A 19436-nucleotide genomic window follows, 5' to 3' on the forward strand; every position below is an offset into this window, starting at 1 on the left:
CAGTTAAAGGGAGCCTGAGAAATACAGTAGTCCACAGCAATAGATACACATACTTGCTTTTTGAGACGCAAGAAAGTTTCAATCCCATCCTATGTGAAAGTCCAGCCTGTTGATGCACGTGTGCGCATATGCCGATTTGATATGAAAGAAGTGAATCTTAGCCTTGGATCTCCCCTTCACTGACGTTCACTCAAGCATGCGCTGTGAATAAATGGAGAAATTAATTTTCAGCATGGGTGCAACTCATTGGCCTCTCTCTCTCACACACACAATCGCTCTCTCACCCCGTATGCATTTCAAACCAACCTCTGACAAGGACGACAAGTTTAGGACATCCATCATGGAAATCAGTGACCCCAGATATCAACATTCACACCAACAGCAGAGGATCTTAATTTACTGCTCTTCAAATGACTCTCCTGCTAAACTTCTGGGGATTCTCAGGGTCACCTCAAATGTACCCCAGCCGTAATAGACAGATAATGATATACTCATGAATGATATTGGACTGAGCTTTACTAAGGTTATAATGCATTCCACTGGAAATGGGCAAGGTCAGTACACTGTAAAAAAAGCATCATGAAGTTTAAACAACTTGGTTTTGGTTTTTTAAGTCAATTCAACATACTATTTTAAGTTAACTTAAAAAAGTTGACACAACAAGCATTTATTACAGTGTACGCTGTAGAGCTATGTACTTTATAATTTTTAACTCTATCCCCGCCAAAGTTTAAAAAAAAGATGCCTACCATGGCCAGCATTTTTTATGATAAAAATACAAAATTTTGAGCAAAAAGTTGCCATAATTGTGTTTTTGTGAAGGACTTTTGATAGAGATCAGATTCAGAGCGATGATACATACACAGAGTTTGAACTGTTTGTCATAAGGGGGATACTTCCGGGTTTTATAAGTTGGGTAAGAGCGCCACTTGGTGGATAATAGCGGAAATGCGGATTGCTGGAAAAACTTGTCATTGTCAGGGAAGCGTTTTCTCTTAATTGACCAGGTAATTCGTCAATTTCGGGAAAAGAGTCAATGGATATTTGGTTTCAGAAGCCAACAACAATAACTAAACTTTTAGTATGGGTCACAACTGGTTTTACTAATAATGGTTCTCATTCATAAAACATTTGTAAATATACGAGTAAATATTTGAGTAATTTTTGCATAAACAAACCTTTCCGAAAACTCTTCTCCAGATTCACACATACTTTGTAAACGTAAGATTTGATAGTGAAATGTGTGTATGTAAATGAATTCCAATTCCAATCATTCGTGAACAGGGCGCTCATACACGCTCATTCACAATTAGCATAATCTATGCACTACAGCTACGCAAATTATGTATCTAGGAATACTGTAATCCTCTGGACTCCATTCTTTGGTTTGGCTACATTATATTGCATACATACAGAAGAGACTACATGCCTATCAATAAATTAATAATTTAAACTGTGTCCACCGAAGTGTTTTTAGCAGCTGAAGTAATACCTGGTGCTCTTCTGAAAACAACTAGGATGGTGGCGCTTGAGAGTGCTTTGGAAGCACTGCGCATTATTCCTGAGACTGTGATTCGGAATATCCACAATATGTAACTAGTATCTTATTTTGAACAATATCACTGAATTTAAAAAGTTTAGTACCAAGTAATATTAACTTCTCCATTGTTGAGTTGTACAAGTATGATGAGTCAATGTGGTGTTTGCCCCCCCCCCTTACTGTGATTGAACAAGCTCTGTGTTTTTCCCAAAGTTAAAGTAAAAAAATTAATAAAGACAGCAGCACAAAATAACTTGTGACATGCAATTGTCATACATACAGGGTTCCCACGGGTCCTTGAAATCCTTGAAAGTTTGTGAATCTGGGGGGGGGATTCAAGGGCCTGGAAAGTTTCTGAAAATATACATACATAGATACAGGTCAATGAAAGTGCTTGAATCTATTTTATGCAAAAAAAAAATATTATTCCCTGTGTAGTGTAGGATAATATAATAACATTTCTAGCCTTTTAAGCACACATGCTAAACTGTTCGCTTTAAATGTTTATATCTTTTGTATGCGAATGTGGATTTTTACCAAAATGCTTTTTGCATAGGTACGTATATACAGTAATTGTTGTTCCCTGAGAAGGGAACGAGACACTGCGTCTCCCTTGTCATACTTCCTGCATCCGTGTAACGCGTCTTCGGCAATATTTCAGATAGCGATATACTTCCTGGCTCCTGCGTCACCCTGTCTTTTTCGTTAAGTCTCATCATTGGTTGAATTTGATATACACATTCAGATGCACTTACCCCTGGAGGGGCCCCCAAAGTGTCACTGCAGTGACGCAGCGCGAGTCCCTCGAAAGGGAACTGTAACAATGTATCTTAAAAGCATGAGCAAAAGGTACAATTTTTGTGTCTGTACCTTTACATGCAAACAAGCATGCCGCACAAGCCCTGAAAAGTGAAGCCAAAACGTCTCCATCTCCCCCCAGTGACTGGCCCTAGTATAGATCATAAACCCTGTAAATAGTTTATCAAAATGTCTAATTAGGTTGTCTAAAAGAATACAGAATGGTTTAATTTTTTAGATACCATTTCCACGTGGTGGGGAGCAGTGGCTGGTTGCATAAAACTTTAAGACTAGTCTTAAAAGTTAGTCATGAATTTTTTTCTTTAAGACTGATAATAATTGTTTTAAGTATGTTACATAGAAAGGTAGATTGGTCTAATTTAAATCCAAATAATAAGCCTGATTAGCCCTAACTAATTGCTAGTTAGTTAGAATCATTCTTAAGACGCAGTCTTAATGTCATGGCTATGTTTATGCAACCGGCCACAGGTGTAAATTTCTTTCATACCACCTAACATTTTGAAAATGCGAACATTTTCATGAATCTGAAAATTTGCGCCAGAGCGACTTTACGAACGATTTACACAAAAATTCGTTCTGCTTGTGTTTCGTGAATGAGACCCAATGTCTTTACAGTAATTAAAATGCTTGCTGTGCTTTAGCTGTTAAACAGTAAAAACCCTTCTTTGAACATAAACGCAGATGGACATTTTTAGTGATTGAATCACATCTTTCACTAAGATGCCATAAGTTAAATATAGTCGAGTCCAACTTTCAAACACATCTTGAGATCCCTGTATTATATCCCAACACAATTTTTAACCTGGCTCACTATACGTCTAATCCCCCAGGCGCTTTCTGTCCATCTATTACTAATCTGAATAAACGGAAGCAAGTGCTAGCCAAATTATTACAAAATTATTATTTGCTCATCTGCTTCTATTAAATACAGATAGTTCAGATAATCAGAAGCACACACATATTACTCTACCACACACCCACAAACTCTACTACACTCAGTATAGGAATACATCATTACCTGATCAGTCACTCTCTATAGACTTAAGGAGCTCAGAGTAGAAGTTAATTAGCACAGCCATCTATTCTAATCATTCTTTCTGTGGTGTGGACATACACACTCACCCACACATGTTCGTCTCACATTCGAACCGGAGTGAATCATAGTCATTTGAGAGGCCCTGCCACTCTTGAACAGCTATCCAAATAGTTCTAACAGCCAGATGCATTCTGGGATGGGGGGCTGTTCTGCTACCTCTAATTACAGGCTGATCTTTGACTGCCTGAAGTTTTTAAAGTTGCTTGCGCACATTCGTATCTTGTATTTTTTATTGATGTCAGAGTTTGCAGTTAGCAGAGATGTATTTATTTGTGCTGACATCAGAAGTCAAAGTAAAAGATAATGTACAGTGAGCTAATCTTTATTTTAAAATAAACCCAGACAGATCCTAACCTCCAAACATAATTCACTTCAGAATCCTGCATTTGGCTAATCCTCCTACTCTTTTGATGAATCAAGTGTCCTAGAGCGCCTTGTAATAGGACCTTACGATTTCCAACCCTTCTGAGCCAAATAATCTCTATGCTAAAAGATAAAAACAAAGTGTAGTGTTTAGCCATTTCTCTGTACCTATATGCTGTTTATTTACCAATGACCAATAGGCTTTATGCTGAACTTCATACAAATAGAAAACAAGGCTCGTCACATCCACTTGTTGGAGAAAGTGTTATCTGCAATATGAAACAAGGGCAACATATATGGACTTTTACGGTTTACAGCTAACCTACTGTAGATAGTTTATATTTTTGCTGTTTTATGCTTATTAAACATGTGATGGATATTGGTTATGCTTATAATTTGAGGGCATCTTGAAATTTCACGATTCGTTTCCAATTTTTAGGCTCAAGATTAGATTCAAAATCGATTTTCGATTCAAAACCGATTCTCGATTTTTAAAAAACTATTTACAGTATGTAAATGTAGTTTCCTTTTTCCTATGTGACTGATTGTAGTAGATATACAATTTTTAAGAAAAGAAACACAACAAATTAAATGTAGTTTGATATTACTTTATGTCTTTATACAAAAATAAAAACTGATATCAAGCAATTAGATGACCCCTTTTATCAAACTCTATTAAATACAATAATATAGTATATTAATATTAGACAGTGCAGGTCTATAGATTATAAATGTGTCTGGTGTTATAATGGTTATAATTTCTATTAGATAGAGCAGAAGCAGGAAAAGTGCCTCACTTTCTATTTCTCTCTTGCCGATTAAAAAAAGCTAAATCCACTCATTATTTCAGATTCAAAAGTCTACTTGCTACATTACAGCTTTGCGTTTTGTAAATCTTAAGTCAGCTTGAGCTTTGCTCGTTCAGTGCAATAGGCTTAACGTAAGCATTGTCTTTTGCTACCATCTCTGTGCAAACTTTTTAGATTTGAGAAAAGATATGGTTTATTAATAATAATAGTATAAAAAAATGGGAGAATGAAAATCCAGCGCGTGGTCGTGACTTTCAAAACAAGAGCCAGTTGTTATCGCCATAGAAACCGCCGGCACGCTGAAACTGCACGCGAGCTTTAGCGCGGTCACGCTTACGGCCATTCTCTGATCGACTCGGGTTTTACACACAATATTAATCAGACTTGGGATCCGAAGTAATTAAACTATGACTGACTCGGACCCGACTGACCATTTCAAATACAAACCCAGAACCATAAGGGCCACGGGTTCTCCGTGAAGTCCTCTAATGGTAAAACTCTGCACAAGTTCAGAAACATGAAGGATACAATGTGACACGAGTTTGTTCGCATCGCATCCCAATTCATTGAGAAACAGAGCACGTGAACGCACACCGAACTCATCATGTCGCACACAAAATCATTATTAAAGAGTGTCATCATCACGGAAAAACAAAAAAAGACCAAATTTGATGCCAGATATACTTGGGCACTTGTTAATATACCTGGGAAGCGCGCCCATAAGTAAAGTCAATGTGTAGGAAACACTGTGAAAAGAGTGTGCAGGCGTCAGTGTGAATTTGATGCAGCGCCATCTATGGGAATACTGAGATAAACTCATTTCAGGACAATAGTAACACGGCATTACAAAAAAATATATGAATCGATTTTTGGAATTCTGTGAATCGTTTTTTTTTTTTTGCACACCCCTAATCTTGAGTATAACAGCTCTATATCTAACAAAGCACCTACAAAAGACCTGTGGTGGTTTACATAAACTTAAAACTTAGTCATGCATTTTTATCTTCTTAACTGATCGTAACTGTTTTAAGTATTTAGCATTGAAACGGTATATTGATTTAATTTAAATCCAAATAGTAAGACTGATTAGCCCAAACTAATTTCTAATTGGTCAAACTACTCCTTAAGACTTCATGTTTATGCACCGGCCCCAGCTGCAAGGGTACAGTAGCAATCTGTGTAACCCAATATTGTAAGTTTGTTGCACATAACACCTATTGGCTGAGTTTTAAATGGCATGTGTGTTTTCACAGATCTGTATAATGTAGTTGTGTGTTCTGCATCATTGTGTCACAATCTCAGTGTAGACTCATCACCCATAAAGCACATACGTGATGAATGTCACCACAATCCCTTTTAATCAATACTGCACGGTCCAGCCGCCAATCAAATATTCCCGCTTGCCCATGTGTTCGCCATTTCACTCTGTAGATCTTGACAGCCATGTATTCAAATGCAAAACCGACAGATTGATTTGTTATGTGGCATTTTAACATGGCCACAGACAGGTTACCTCTAAGTCCTTAAAATGCTTTTAAAGGGCTGCTAAAGACAGGAAAGTGGTCAATGAAAGCCATAAAGAGCTCAGAGATCTTGTCTCGTAAAAAGACATGTTTGAAAGTATCATTAGTGTCCTACAGTACTGTTTGTACTGCACGTATTTTCCATACCTATAAATCTAAGGATAATCATGGAAGGAAAAAAATGAAGGATCTTTATAATATCTTCAGTGCTGTTTTTTGTCTCAGTGTGCTCGTCTGTTAGCATATAAAATTGAAATTTGAAGTTGTAGGTTTTTCAAATGACATTCCCGTAATGTTCATGTACTCCCCCAATTTGAGGTACCTCTAGAGAGAGAGAGAACAGACCCAGACAACTCTCTCCATGTCACTGAACTCAACGTCTGCCAGCTATTTCTGGACGGTGCCATTATGCAAGTCTGCATAGGTTGCTGACAATTTGTCAGCTTTGCCAAAAATGAAGTAGTATAATGAAACCAGAAACCCGAATCAGGTGGCTTCAAGTGTCATTTAAATTACTTCCATTTGCTTCATAACTATTTTCTGCATGTTTCTATCCTTCACTGCTCAAATCGTCATTGTTGCCTTGTAATTGTGGGTTCTGGTGTAACATTTTTACTTTAAATGTTAGTGCTTAAACAATATTTAACACATTTTTTTCTGGTGTAGCTGCCTTGATACCTCATGACCAGCCAGCACTTTTGCACACACAAACACACACACATTTCCATAATGCTGATGAGTCCCAGTGGATTTTATCGGACATACTGCCTCTACTAATTGGCACATCAATAATGCTCTCCAGATATGAGTGTGTCTTAATGAGCTGCATCTCGCATACTCTCGGGTCTCTTTTGTACATATATATGAATTAAAGGAATAGTTTGCCCAAAATGAAAATTTTGTGATTATTTGTTCACCCTCATGTCAATCCAAAACCATATGGTGTATTAAACACAAAAGCGCAGACGAATCGTTATGCTGCTAAAATGACAATAAAAGTAGACTATACTCATGTCTGGCCTGCATCATTCTGGGGCTGAACTTTCACTTTAGATTATTTTAACTTTTTTTACAGCTTTTGGTCAATGAGGTGCGTAGAGACTTGCGTGGTCCACTTTTGTGTTTCATAGACAAAACAACATCATATGGGTTTGAATTGTTGGTTGAACTATTTCTTTAAATACCCACAATGCATCCAGCAATATTTTTGATGTACATATTCTGTCATCTTAACATGACATTTTACTGCTGATACACTTGCATTTCCGACTAAATATGCACGCATGCCCTCTAGGTTAACGTATGTGGTGTAGTCATTTTTAAAAAGGAATCCAATGTTGTACACGTCTCACCCTCCTCTTTTGATGAAAGAGCATGGGTTCAGAGTGACACGCCTGCCTCGAGAGACCCTACCAAACGCTCTCTGCATCCCTGATGAGGTCAGGCCTCCTCGAGCAGGGTTTCCATCTCGTTCCTGATTTCAGAATGCCTTGATTAACATAAAGGCAGTCCTCTGGAGAGTTTGTGTCCAATAACATCGCCCCTGTCTTTGTTTCTCCTAGCTGATTGACACAAGATGGCGGCCCACATTAAATGCCCATCAGGCCTGCATTAAGTTTAAAAACAGACAAGTCGTGGAACAATGAGGGGTCAACCCATCCACATAATAAACTAAAAATCTCCCCTAAGGCTTAGATTGCGAGGAACAGGTTCTTTTTAATGAAATAGTTGTAGATAAATCTATTAACTGAAAAAATCTGCATGTCTCAGTGAAGTGTTTGTAACTGATGCTGTGAACTGCTTATAAAACAAAGAATGTTTGACACCATTCAAAGAGTAAAAACTAGTGCTATTGTTTTTGTTTAGTTTGTTTAGTTACACTGTCAAAATTCTTGTAGAAATTACAGTATTACTGGGTATTATGTTGCCAGTAACTTACTGTAGATTTTACTGGCAACAGTTTGTTAAAGGTTAAAGGTACAGTGTATAATTTTTAGAAGGATCTCTTGACAGAAATGCAAAATAATTTACAAAACTATATTATCAGGGGTGTATAAAGACATATGCATAATGAACTGTTATGTGTTTATTACCTTAGAATGAGATGTTTTATCTACATACACAGAGGGTCCCCTTACGTGGAACTCGCCATTTTGTGCTGCCATGTTTCTACATAAGCCCTTAACGGACAAACTTTTTTTACTAAGTTGTCTCCGACAATGACATGTTTTTCCGGTGGATGCTACCGTAGTTTTTCTATGCATTTCAAAAGAGAGGGGTGAGCAATGGAATGAGCCGTTGGTTGCAATTCGCAACCTCACCACTAGATGCCACTAAAATGTACACACTGCACCTTTAAATGAACATGAAACATTTTCAGTCTTTATCTTCTACAGTAAGTTACTGGCAACCAGCTGCATAATTACAGCAAAATTTTTCACATTGTATTGTTTGGTTTTGTGTAATGTCTTTCTTTTAATTTTTTCTTGCTATTTCTGGACTGTACCATCATTGTGTTTTATTTGTTTTGATAATAGTGTCTTTATGGTCCCACCATGAATTATTTCCCCGCCATTGACAAGTAATATCGTCAATTAAGAGTAAACGCTTCCCTGTCAGCGATGCTTTCCTGACATATTTTTACGCCAATCTATTTTTCTGCTATTATCCACTAGGTGGCGCTCTCATCCAACTTATAAAACACTTAAGCACCCATGGATTCAAAAACAATAAAAACTCTGTATGCTATAATAATTATCTCAGCTTTTTGCTCAAAATTTGGTATTTTTGAAGAAACCTACCCATATTTGAGAGGTGATAAAAAGAGAACAAATGAAGATAGGATGAATTGTTCTTTGTTTGATAGCAGAGGGTCTGTTCATTCATTTGATATATTGTATGTTTATATATTTATAGAAGAAAAAACGTTTTGGAAAGCATGAAACTTTTGTGAAAATCATAAAAAATGGTGGTGCTGGCAGGGAAAGAGTGAATCTCTGTGAATCTTAACAGTATGTTCACTGTTAAGTATTATATAGTTGATGCATCCACATGAGCGCGTTAGTTTGCGCTGCAAAAATGAAGTAATTGCAGAGTATGCGGTCATTTTGCATGGTGGTGTGCACGGCTATTTTTTTAACTGTGTGCGTGGCTCCTCGAGGCGATTCTGGCCGAGCAGCCACTTCTGTGCCTTATCTCTGTGATCAATCCATGCTAAACAATGAATAGATTTTTTATCTGACACTTTTAAAGTAAAGTATGAAAAGTTTACAAGAATTAAAACAAGAATTCTTCTACATAGGATTCAGAATGAATCATCTTAACTTTTTATTGAATGTAACGCTGGATGAATAATGAATTATAAACCTTTTGGTTTAATAAAAGTGTTAATTAAATGATAATGTTTAATCAAGACATATTTAAGAGATTGATGTTTTATTTACAGTATGTTCTCATATTTATATATTTAGCTTAAATGTTACAAGTGTGAGGGTTGAATGACGTTAAACAAGATTATAATTTTACTTTACTTAGTTTGTTTTGGACTTGATTACTTAAGTCGCCCCCTGTCGTTTCAAAGAATAGTGCAAGAGCACTATTAAAAACGTCTCATCCGTGTGCCTCCAGTCAACTGAGCCTCGCTGTGCGGAGTATAAACAAGGCATTACAGCTACCCTATTACAACTCTCCCAAATTACACTTACTTGAGATCTACTGCAATGTATCTAAGCTTGTATCTAAAGTTCAAAAGGTGTCTTTTTAATATCTAACCAGTCAAAACCATACAACCCTTAGGGTTTGATATCAGCTTTTGCTTGCATTTACTCTATTACTCTGCAATGTCATTCATGAAGTTGTCGCTGTACACAATCAAGTTTTCTGTCAAGCCTGTTGTCATTGCGCAAATGTCACGTTTCACGGCATCTTTCATTGCTCTTCTGATTTAAAGTTCTAATTAAGAAAGCTTGGAGTGCAAATTAAGCGGAATTAGCTGTCAGCGAATTCACATTTAAATGAGTGATGCTAAGACCCTTCCGGTAAGCGTTTAAATGATATAAATTGCCGTTTAAGTGCAGGGCCTAATGTTTGTCTTGAAATTAATGTGACACAAGGCAGCAATGACAATCAAGGCTCTTCTCATACTCATTTGGGCTCGTTTAGGGCCCACACAGCTTTGGGTAAATTAACACAATTGCTGTTTTTTATGAGCAGTCATAAACGAGGCCCTCCTTTGGCGGCTAATGAAGAGAGAAACAGCTTGTGTTCCAATGTTATGACAGTCGAAGAACAATCATAGCTCGGAAAAAACAACGCTCGTAGACTCCCCACGGCACGTAGAGATGAGACTAAACAAAAAAGCAAAGATATCTCGTTGTACTCATGTAAGGCGATCCGCTTTGCTCCAGCGGTTCTGTCCTGCAAGCATATGCTTGTAATTTGTGTGTATTATGTCATTTGTGACTGCTGAAAGCACATTTTGACAGACGCCGTTACCCATGCTACTTAGTTACATTCTCTGAGGAGCTCTCCAGGAATTTATGGACATGTGATTTTTTTTAAATAACAAATCTATCACAATCTGTCTCGCGTTTTGCCTTATTCGTGTGTGAACTTATTTGACTAAAGCATCTTCATACAGCTTTTTCAGTGGGTTCTCTTGGTGTTCCCGTGGCCTCGTTGACACTGGATGTATCTGTTGTCTCTTCTCATAGGCTTTGGAGAGCGAGTTTGTTTCCTGTCAGCTGCATCAGTGGATTGATCTCATCTTCGGATACAAGCAGCAGGGACCTGAAGCCATCCGAGCTCTTAATGTCTTCTATTACCTGACTTATGAAGGAGCAGTCAACCTCAGCTCCATATCTGAACCCATGATCAGAGAGGTATGTACAGTATGTTTCTCTCACACACAAGCTCAGTCATCTACCTCACTGCATACTCTCTGCAGAGACCGTTTCTAACTCATAAGTGACTGATATGGAATGCACTACATAGTCGGCTACTTTATCTGGGAAAAATAGCACTCCACAATTGATTTCTGTAGACTTTGTATTTGTGTTTTGCCATGCTAATGCCAAAACTCCTACTTTGCATAAAAACACAGGACAGGATAACAGAACGTAAACATTTATTTCACCTCATACACCATTATTAAGGTTATAACAGGGCATTCTAGGGTTGCCTTCTTCCTCAAAATGAATGCAATGCTGCCTTATGCTGGATTCACACCAAACCGGGTGTGCCTCATAAATCTTGAAAAGTGAAGCTGCTTGCTCTTTGATCGCCCCCTGCGTGGCTGGATGCAGTACACATTATAAACCCCGCCCTCTCCATTCAAACTAATGGAACTCTGCTCTAAATAAAAAAAAATATTTACACTTCCAATAAATGTTTCCGAAAGATGGTTTTGGTCCTTTGAAGTAGTTGTTATCACGCTGATATATGTTAAAGTATTGATTTTTGTGATAAGTTTCATTTTGGCTAGTATTTTGATGCTATAGAAATGGGGCGTGTCATTATGATTGGCATGGTTGAATTGTTTGTGCGAGCGTTTGGGCGGAAGTTTGATACTGCGGCTCCGCCTCTGGCTCCACCAACGATTCCTTCTGCGCATGCCTTGGCTCCAAACTGACATTTTTACGTAACATGGTGGCGACCATGGTTGGACATTTTTGGCTTCAATTCATTACAATGGAGGTAGGCGACGTCGCGTCGTCCATCTTTTTTACAGTCTATGCACCAAACGCGGTAGAGGCAGCAAAAATGCGCTATTCGCACGTAGTTGGACGGTTGAATATTTTGAGTTTACTTGCTTCATTCGTGCATGAAATTCTAGTCAATCGAGACATTCACATGGAAAATTGCGTCATGGGAGGGGCTTCTGCCACTCCGCTCGCTTCCTGTAATCAGGTCACTACTAGAGCAAGCACCTGATTGGTTAACGTGGCACGAATTTTCCACCAAAAGTTCAGATTTTTCAATTCGCGAGTTTCCACGAAAACACTATTTCGTGCGTCAATTCACGTCATTCGCGCGAACTAGACACAACAAGAACTTTTCGCACCGCGAGACCTCCAGACGTGCGTAAACGTGTCTTTAATTTGAATTCGTAACATTGAAATCACTCGCACTTGACACCTCTACCGTGGCTGGTGTGAACGCAGCATTAGAAATTTGTCCAAAATGAGATATCTATAAAGAGATAGATAAAGAGATAAAAAAATTTAACTACCCCATGAATTACTCACCCTCAAACCATCCGAGGTACATATGCATACATATACATAATCTTTCAGACGAACCCAATTTGAGTTATTTTAGAAGATGTCCTGGCTCTTCCATGCTTTGCAACAGTGGAAAACAAGGTCCATGACTTTCAACCTCAAAAAAAGTGATTCCATCCTTCATAGAAGTAATCCAAAGCTCCAGTTGGTTAATAAAGACCTTCTGAGGTCAATCGATGCACTTTTGTAAGAAAAAATCCATATTTAAATCTTTATAAACTATAATAACTAGCTTCTGGTAGCAGCTATTGCTTTATTGGAAGCAAAATTAAAATCTCTACCTTCTGGGACATCAAGATCTTGATTCCTTAAAATCTTGCATACGCCAGCAGCACACTTGGTGTTGGAACAGAGCTGCGTTTTTTCACAAACATTCCTACATCTCACTCTTTTACCTGAGGTCCAACATAACACATTTTATTGATGTTTTATGCTTCAGAGACACTTGCAAAGCATTTGTTTAGCTGTTACCGAGAGCCCTGAAGACATACTACAGACTCCATAGGAATCACTTTTTCACAGTTTCCTTTCCCTACATACCTCTCTCTCACACTCATTTATTATTTATATCTTTTTTTGTAAGCTGGCATACAGAAGAATTCAGATTGAACTGTGCCACTGGCAGCTACTGTACAGTTATGCTTCACCCAGAATAGCGCACACACACACCAACCAAGAGGTGACACGAAATCAACGTCACTAAAGAAGCGTGTTGTTTGTGAGGGAAATTAAAGCTTGTTCTGCTTCTCAAAGAACCCAGCATTATGGGAACAATGGATGTAGTTTGTTTATGCGGGGTTGCATTGGAATTGTGCAAGTTTGTTTGTTAAACGCTGGATTTCTTTGAAATTGTGTGGTCCCAGTGATAAAAAAGTCATGAGTCGCAGGCATAAAACAGCATAAAATTTCTATGTTTTGTTGGCAATCAGCGCGTATGTGCATGTAATGTAAACACCATAAACATTTAGTGAATTATAAGTTGTCCAGAAATAGTGGGATAATGTGTTGTATGTGTTTCGTGCTCATGCCTCGCTCCACCCACGGTACACCTCCAAGAACACTGCTTTTTGTAAAGTAGCGGTACAGCTTATCTGTCGATTATACATCTGATAAAATGAAAGATTCTTCAGTTATATGAAGGATGTTATATACGCTATAGGTACTCAAGATTAAAATGAGATTAGCAGAAACAGTGTGTGTTATGTGACAGGTTTATTAAATATTTAGTAAATATTTATTGTTCAAATTACCAAAATTAGATTATAATAAAGTAACTATTACAAATAGGAATGTTTAGTGCCGTATACTGTACTAGCATACTCGTAGTTATATAGACCAATTATTCAGCTCTTCTTACTGTATGTTACTAATATAATCATTAATGGAAATGTTACTGAACCATTATTAAATAAATTAGGATTCCCATCACTTCAGACACATCAGACGACGTGTTCTGTCCTATACCATAAATAAGGCAAACAGTGATTGCATAAAAAGATTTACCATTCAGAAATATCTATCTGCTTTACATCATGCCAGGCATGCAGGATGTTGGTCTAATGGAGCCTGGCATGGTGGTCTGTAATCCATTATCCTTTGTCTGGTAGGCATTAGGACAGTGTTTTGTTTTGTAGCTTTAAATGAAAACTGATAGAAAGAGAAGTACAGTCTGTTTACTGTTGTACTTTAGTGAACAAGAACAAAAAAATCCCAAAACTCTAGTGGTTCTGATTTTACCCATCTCAATAGCCTTTTTGATTTCAATCTGAACAACCAGTCAGTAATTACGCTGATTTGTGAGTTTTCAAGTGTCACAAAAGAATCAGATGTCACTCATTGGACTATATATCTTTTTTTTGTGTGTGTGAGCAACAGTAAGGATAACAGAATAGAAAGGTGCATTGTCAGCTTTTGTCCTTGCGTTATTTCAATTTCGTTTGTTAAATGAAGTTTTGTGCCTATGCTGTGGAGGTCACACGTTCACAGCGTTTTTGAAGGCAGTGAAGCAGCTGTGTGAGTGTGAATGTGTTTACTGGGCCAGTCGCTGGTGTCCGGGTGGTTCCAGTCTCACTGCCCTTCATGCTCAGTGACTGAGGCTGATTAACGACTCGCCTCACCTTATTCCCATCTACTGTATGTGATTGTGCCGTCCTTTTATAGCTCTTTCCTTCCTTCCCTCTATCTATCTCTTTATCCTTCTATCTGATGCAGATTCATTGCCTATCTACTCCAGTCATCTCTCCAGTTCAGCCCATTACCCTGCACACTTCCTGTTTAATAAGCAGAGGTTAAATGGGATTTCTAACGCCTGACTGCCACTCTGCCATCCACAGGCTATTAGGAGATCAATAAATTCACACAGCCGTGTCTGCTATCACACTGTAATAAACACGCTAGGAAGAAAGCTTTCAAAGGATGCAATTCATAAGATAGGATAAAACGCACATCAGAACTGAACCGACAGGGCTCAACAGTAACGATGGGCTAAGCTCCAGGGCCAGTTTGACAGAGTTTTGGGGCAGTTGACAGGACTGTCACATGCCCTATTGGCCCAGTACTGCATTCTTGCTTTCCAATGATTTGTTGATCATGTGTTTTTATGCTTTCTACACTGTCAGGAAAAAGGTACAAAATTGTACCTTTTCTGTCGCAGGGGTGGTACCCTCAAAGGTTTATATTTGTGCAACAAATTAAAATGTTGTACCTTATGGGTTACAATATAATACCCTAAGGACCTATTGTGTACCTTAGGGATCAATTTTGTATGAGTTTAATTTAAATGGAACAAAACTGTTAACTGTACCTTTGAAGGTGCACAATAGATCCTTAAAGGGATAGTTCACTCAAATATGAAAATCATGTCATCATTTTCTCATCCTCATGTTGTTCTAAACCTGTATGAACACAAAAGAAGATATTTTGCTAAATGATGGTAAGCGCACTGCTGATTGTAACCATTGAATTCCATAGGAATACAAATATTATGGAAGTATTGTAATAAACGAAGAAGAAATTTTTAGTTTACGGTACCAATTGAATTCCATCGTATTTGTTTTTCCTACTATAAAAGTCAATGGTTTCAATCAGATATGTGCTTATCATCATTTAGCAAAATATCTTCTTTTGTGTTCATCAGAAAAAAGAAATTCATACAGGTTTAGAACAACATGAGGATGAGAAAATAATGACAGAATTTTAAGGTACAGTAATGTACTCAAAAAGGTACAACCTTGTATTATGTTTAGTATACATGTAAATGTACAAAACGAAATCTTAAGGTACCCCAGTGACAAAAAAGTTAGTGTTTTGTACATTTTTTTATGCTAGTGTAGAGCCAAAAAATTAAAAGCATTAGGGTGATTCTCACGTAATCCAGATTTAGAAGGTGTCCAACATCAGAATTTTTAAAAAGCCCTTGAAGCCAATTTTTTTTGCATATATAAGATTAAGTTCTGAACTTACTATAACCATTATTTTTAGAGGATTTAAAAAATATTTCCTATAGAATTATTTAATTTTTTTTTGATTATCATTATCAAAAATTATCATTACCGCAACATGATATTACATTAACTATATGCATTTACAAACTCATGTTTCGGGAATGAGAACTAAAAAGTTGTCTAGGTACTATGACAAACAAACTTTCAACTTTTATCTGGAGAGAAAAAATAAGAACTGCTTACCTGGTAGCCATCTTGAGTGTCACAGTCAATTATGTCCCTTAAAACTATTTTTTTTCCTGAAAATGTTAGTTACTTTAGGGCTTAAACAATGATTGAAAATTGTTGTGGAGGATGAGAAAATTGGTCTTGGACACATTTATATTCCTTATTATTGTTTCTACATTTACCAATGATCACCAAATACCACATGTTTCTTTACTGTAAATGTTTACAGTATAATGTGCACTGAAGCTTTTTAGTTTTTAGATTTTTTAATTATAAATTTGTCCATGTCAAAGAACCCAAATCCAGTCCTGGACACGTTACAGTAATTTTCCCCTTAAATGTGGAAAAAAAATAACAGAATTTGTTTGTATGTTGTATGTATGATGTCATTTGAAATTATGTGCAAAATGTGAAGAGATGTTTTTAACTGTATGCTTTTTATTTTGATCCTCTTACTTTACATTTACTTTTTTTATCAAAATGTTTTATGACACCTCATAAGTCTAATTTCACGAGAATCACCCATTATTTCAGATGGGTAAACTTATAAACAAATCAGTAATGTTTTGCCGGATCTGCAAGTGTTTATGAAGTTTGTTGCAATTTGTAACATTTGCATTTACTCAATAACGGTAAATTTCAAACATATTTGTTTTTAAATGTTTAATGAACATTTTGAATATATTTTTCTAAAGAAAAGTATAGATACAGTAATACAGTAGATTTAATGTCATGCATACTGTTCAGCTTATCAAATGATAATCATTCATGATTCTGTTTTTGTCTCGCATTTCTTTCCTGTACCATAAAGAAAATCCTACTTCCCCAGTCCAAGGCCTAGTTTGTACAACTAAAATTAGAAAAATAAATGAACAGCGTGTAGTTTCTGTGGTTCTTAGAACCGTGAGTGAGTGTGTGTTTGTCTGTAGGCAGCAGGTAGAGCATCAGATCTGGGGGTTCTTAGATGGGCAGCCATATGCTGATTTCTGGTTTTGCAACAGGTCAGAACTGGTTTGGGCAAGACTGGGATTTGTCAGACAGAAAAGACAGCTAAAGGCAGGCTGTGTGTATAATTGCGTCTCAACGTATGTTGAATCCTATGTGCATGTAGGGCGTGTGGAACGTCTCACGGCAGATTAGGGTCACTGAGGAGACTGGGCCATGTTTACTCAGACTATGATTACTTCCTGTCTTTGCCCTTCCACCGCAAAAAAGAATGTGACAGACACATAACAGTCTCTTTGAACGTGAAATAAAAAGACAAACACACGCAAACAGTCCTTGTTCCTCCAATCGAGCAGCACCTTAAAGTCCAAAACTAATCTGACCTTTAAAATTATTACATTTAGAGAGAGAACCCTTCCTCAATCCCTTCTAGGTATTCATGAGGACCCCATTATGCAAAATAAGAAAATTTGGTCACAGCTTGTTGTACAGCTAAATTGCCTTGTCAAGGGTTAGGGTAAATCAGCTGATTCGTGGAGCATGACCGTGTGTGTTTCTGAGTGTGTGTGCATACAAACAAGGTATTTCCATCATTTAAATGTGTAGAATATAAAGAGACCTCATCAGATACGCACTAGTGCTTCTAAAGAGATTGGCCTCTCTAGCACCCATATAACCTTCTCTTCTCATTGGCTGGACGCTATGACCTGAGCATCGCTGACTAGATCTACAGTGGCAGTAAATGTCAAAAGAGGATTTAATGAAGATGGGTCAGGTGCCTGGGCAACATGCATCAACATATTAGCTTAAACAAACCACCCCGAACTGACGTACCCGGCCTTCATCTCGTGTTTGACGCCAACCAAAACACCACACTGCTGAATTGCATTACTTCCCTGTGGATAGCACCACATTAAGACAAGACACTTTGTTTTTGAAGAATATAATGATCATTTTGCTTATACTTCTGAGGTCTGTACTTTCCTTACTGTTCCTCACAGCTGTGTTGGTGTGTTATGGTGATCAGACTCTCATCTATTTGTTTTGATCGTCTTCTCTCACAAGGTTCTGTGGAACGACAGCGAGACCAAGGACTTATACAAGAAGACACTGTTGCTTCAAAGAGATCTGTCTGAAATAAGAACGCATTTCATACTTAATAGGTGACGCAGCGCGGTTTAGCCGAACACCAAAAAAACTCGACCGAGAAATGTAGAATTGATGCCACACATAGTTTCAAATTTGCTTTTGAGTAGAAATCAACCAATCATATAATTGAAACGGGGGTGTCTTCCCTTGCATGGCCTCTTTTGAACCTTGTTTCTTTCGAATGGTATTTCCAGACACAGTAGTCTGTCATCTGTGTTCTATCAATGGCTCTAATGAGATCACTAGTGGATTTACACTATATAAAGAAGAGTTTGTGTGGCGGAGTCTATTGTTACCAATGGAGTGAGCCGAATCAGATCAAAGCAGGAGAGAGGGATGAGGAAAAAACGAGAGATAAAGAGCAGAATAAGAGCTAGAAACAGATGGATAGGATTGAGGGGTGGTGCAAGCAAAAAAGAGAAAGATATACAATGAAAGGGACTTGAAAAGCCTCCTCACTTCCTTGTGTTTTCACAAATCCAGCCAGAGCAATCAGACAAGAGCCGGGACGTTTCTGTCTAGCGTGGGATCAGCCTGGTTTCTCTCTTGAATCATGGAAATCCCATCTGAGATTCACACTGATCTAACGTACATCACACGCAGCTATACATGACCGCACTGCACTGTGGGATAGAGAGATACTAAGGGAGAGATAGAAAACCACATGTTTGCATATGCTATGGGAACCCTGTCCATTTTTGTCTAGCATCTGTCTTTTTTTATAGAAGAAATCGTCTGTCTCTCTCTTAAATAAAACACACTTTTCTGTGATTTTATCACTGTGAGTTATTGTAACACGTCAGTTCTACCGTAATTGTTTTGCAGGTCTCGGATATGCTTGTGGACAGTAGTGAAGACAGTGAAAAATAGAAATACTCAGTCCTTCCAGAAAATATTTTTTTTTGATTGTTGTGGACAAAAATCCTTGATCTTGCGGTGCGTTTTCGTAAAAAATTTGATGGAATATGCGGGATATTTATGTAATTTATGTGATAAAATTGTGGGAACTTGCAAAAATGTATGTTGACGTCACGTAATTACATCACTTCATAACGTTCCCATGGCAACAGGAGACATGGCTGTGCTTGTGTGAAGCAAAATTTTTCCACTTTCTGCTAAGATATATGTGACATTATGAAATCATGCAAGCCGCGCATATTTTGCGGGTGGAAATTTGCAATTTATGCGACAAAACTGAGGCGTATTTGAAAAAATGCGGCCCTTCATAAATGTGCGGACT

At 37.6% G+C, this 19436-nt stretch overlaps 1 protein-coding gene across 1 annotated transcript in view; it reads left to right on the forward strand.

Moving 5' to 3' along the window:
- The window catches only part of lrba (LPS-responsive vesicle trafficking, beach and anchor containing), a 336519-nt gene that overhangs the window by 285235 nt on the left and 31848 nt on the right, over window positions 1-19436 (forward strand). The window contains exon 47 of the mRNA XM_065254703.2: window positions 10863-11030. Coding sequence (XP_065110775.1) covers window positions 10863-11030 — 168 coding nt within the window. The remainder of the gene's footprint in view (window positions 1-10862; window positions 11031-19436) is intronic.

The sequence above is a fragment of the Paramisgurnus dabryanus genome, chromosome 4 (genome assembly GCF_030506205.2).
Source record: "Paramisgurnus dabryanus chromosome 4, PD_genome_1.1, whole genome shotgun sequence".
NCBI classification, from domain to species: Eukaryota; Metazoa; Chordata; class Actinopteri; order Cypriniformes; family Cobitidae; genus Paramisgurnus; species Paramisgurnus dabryanus.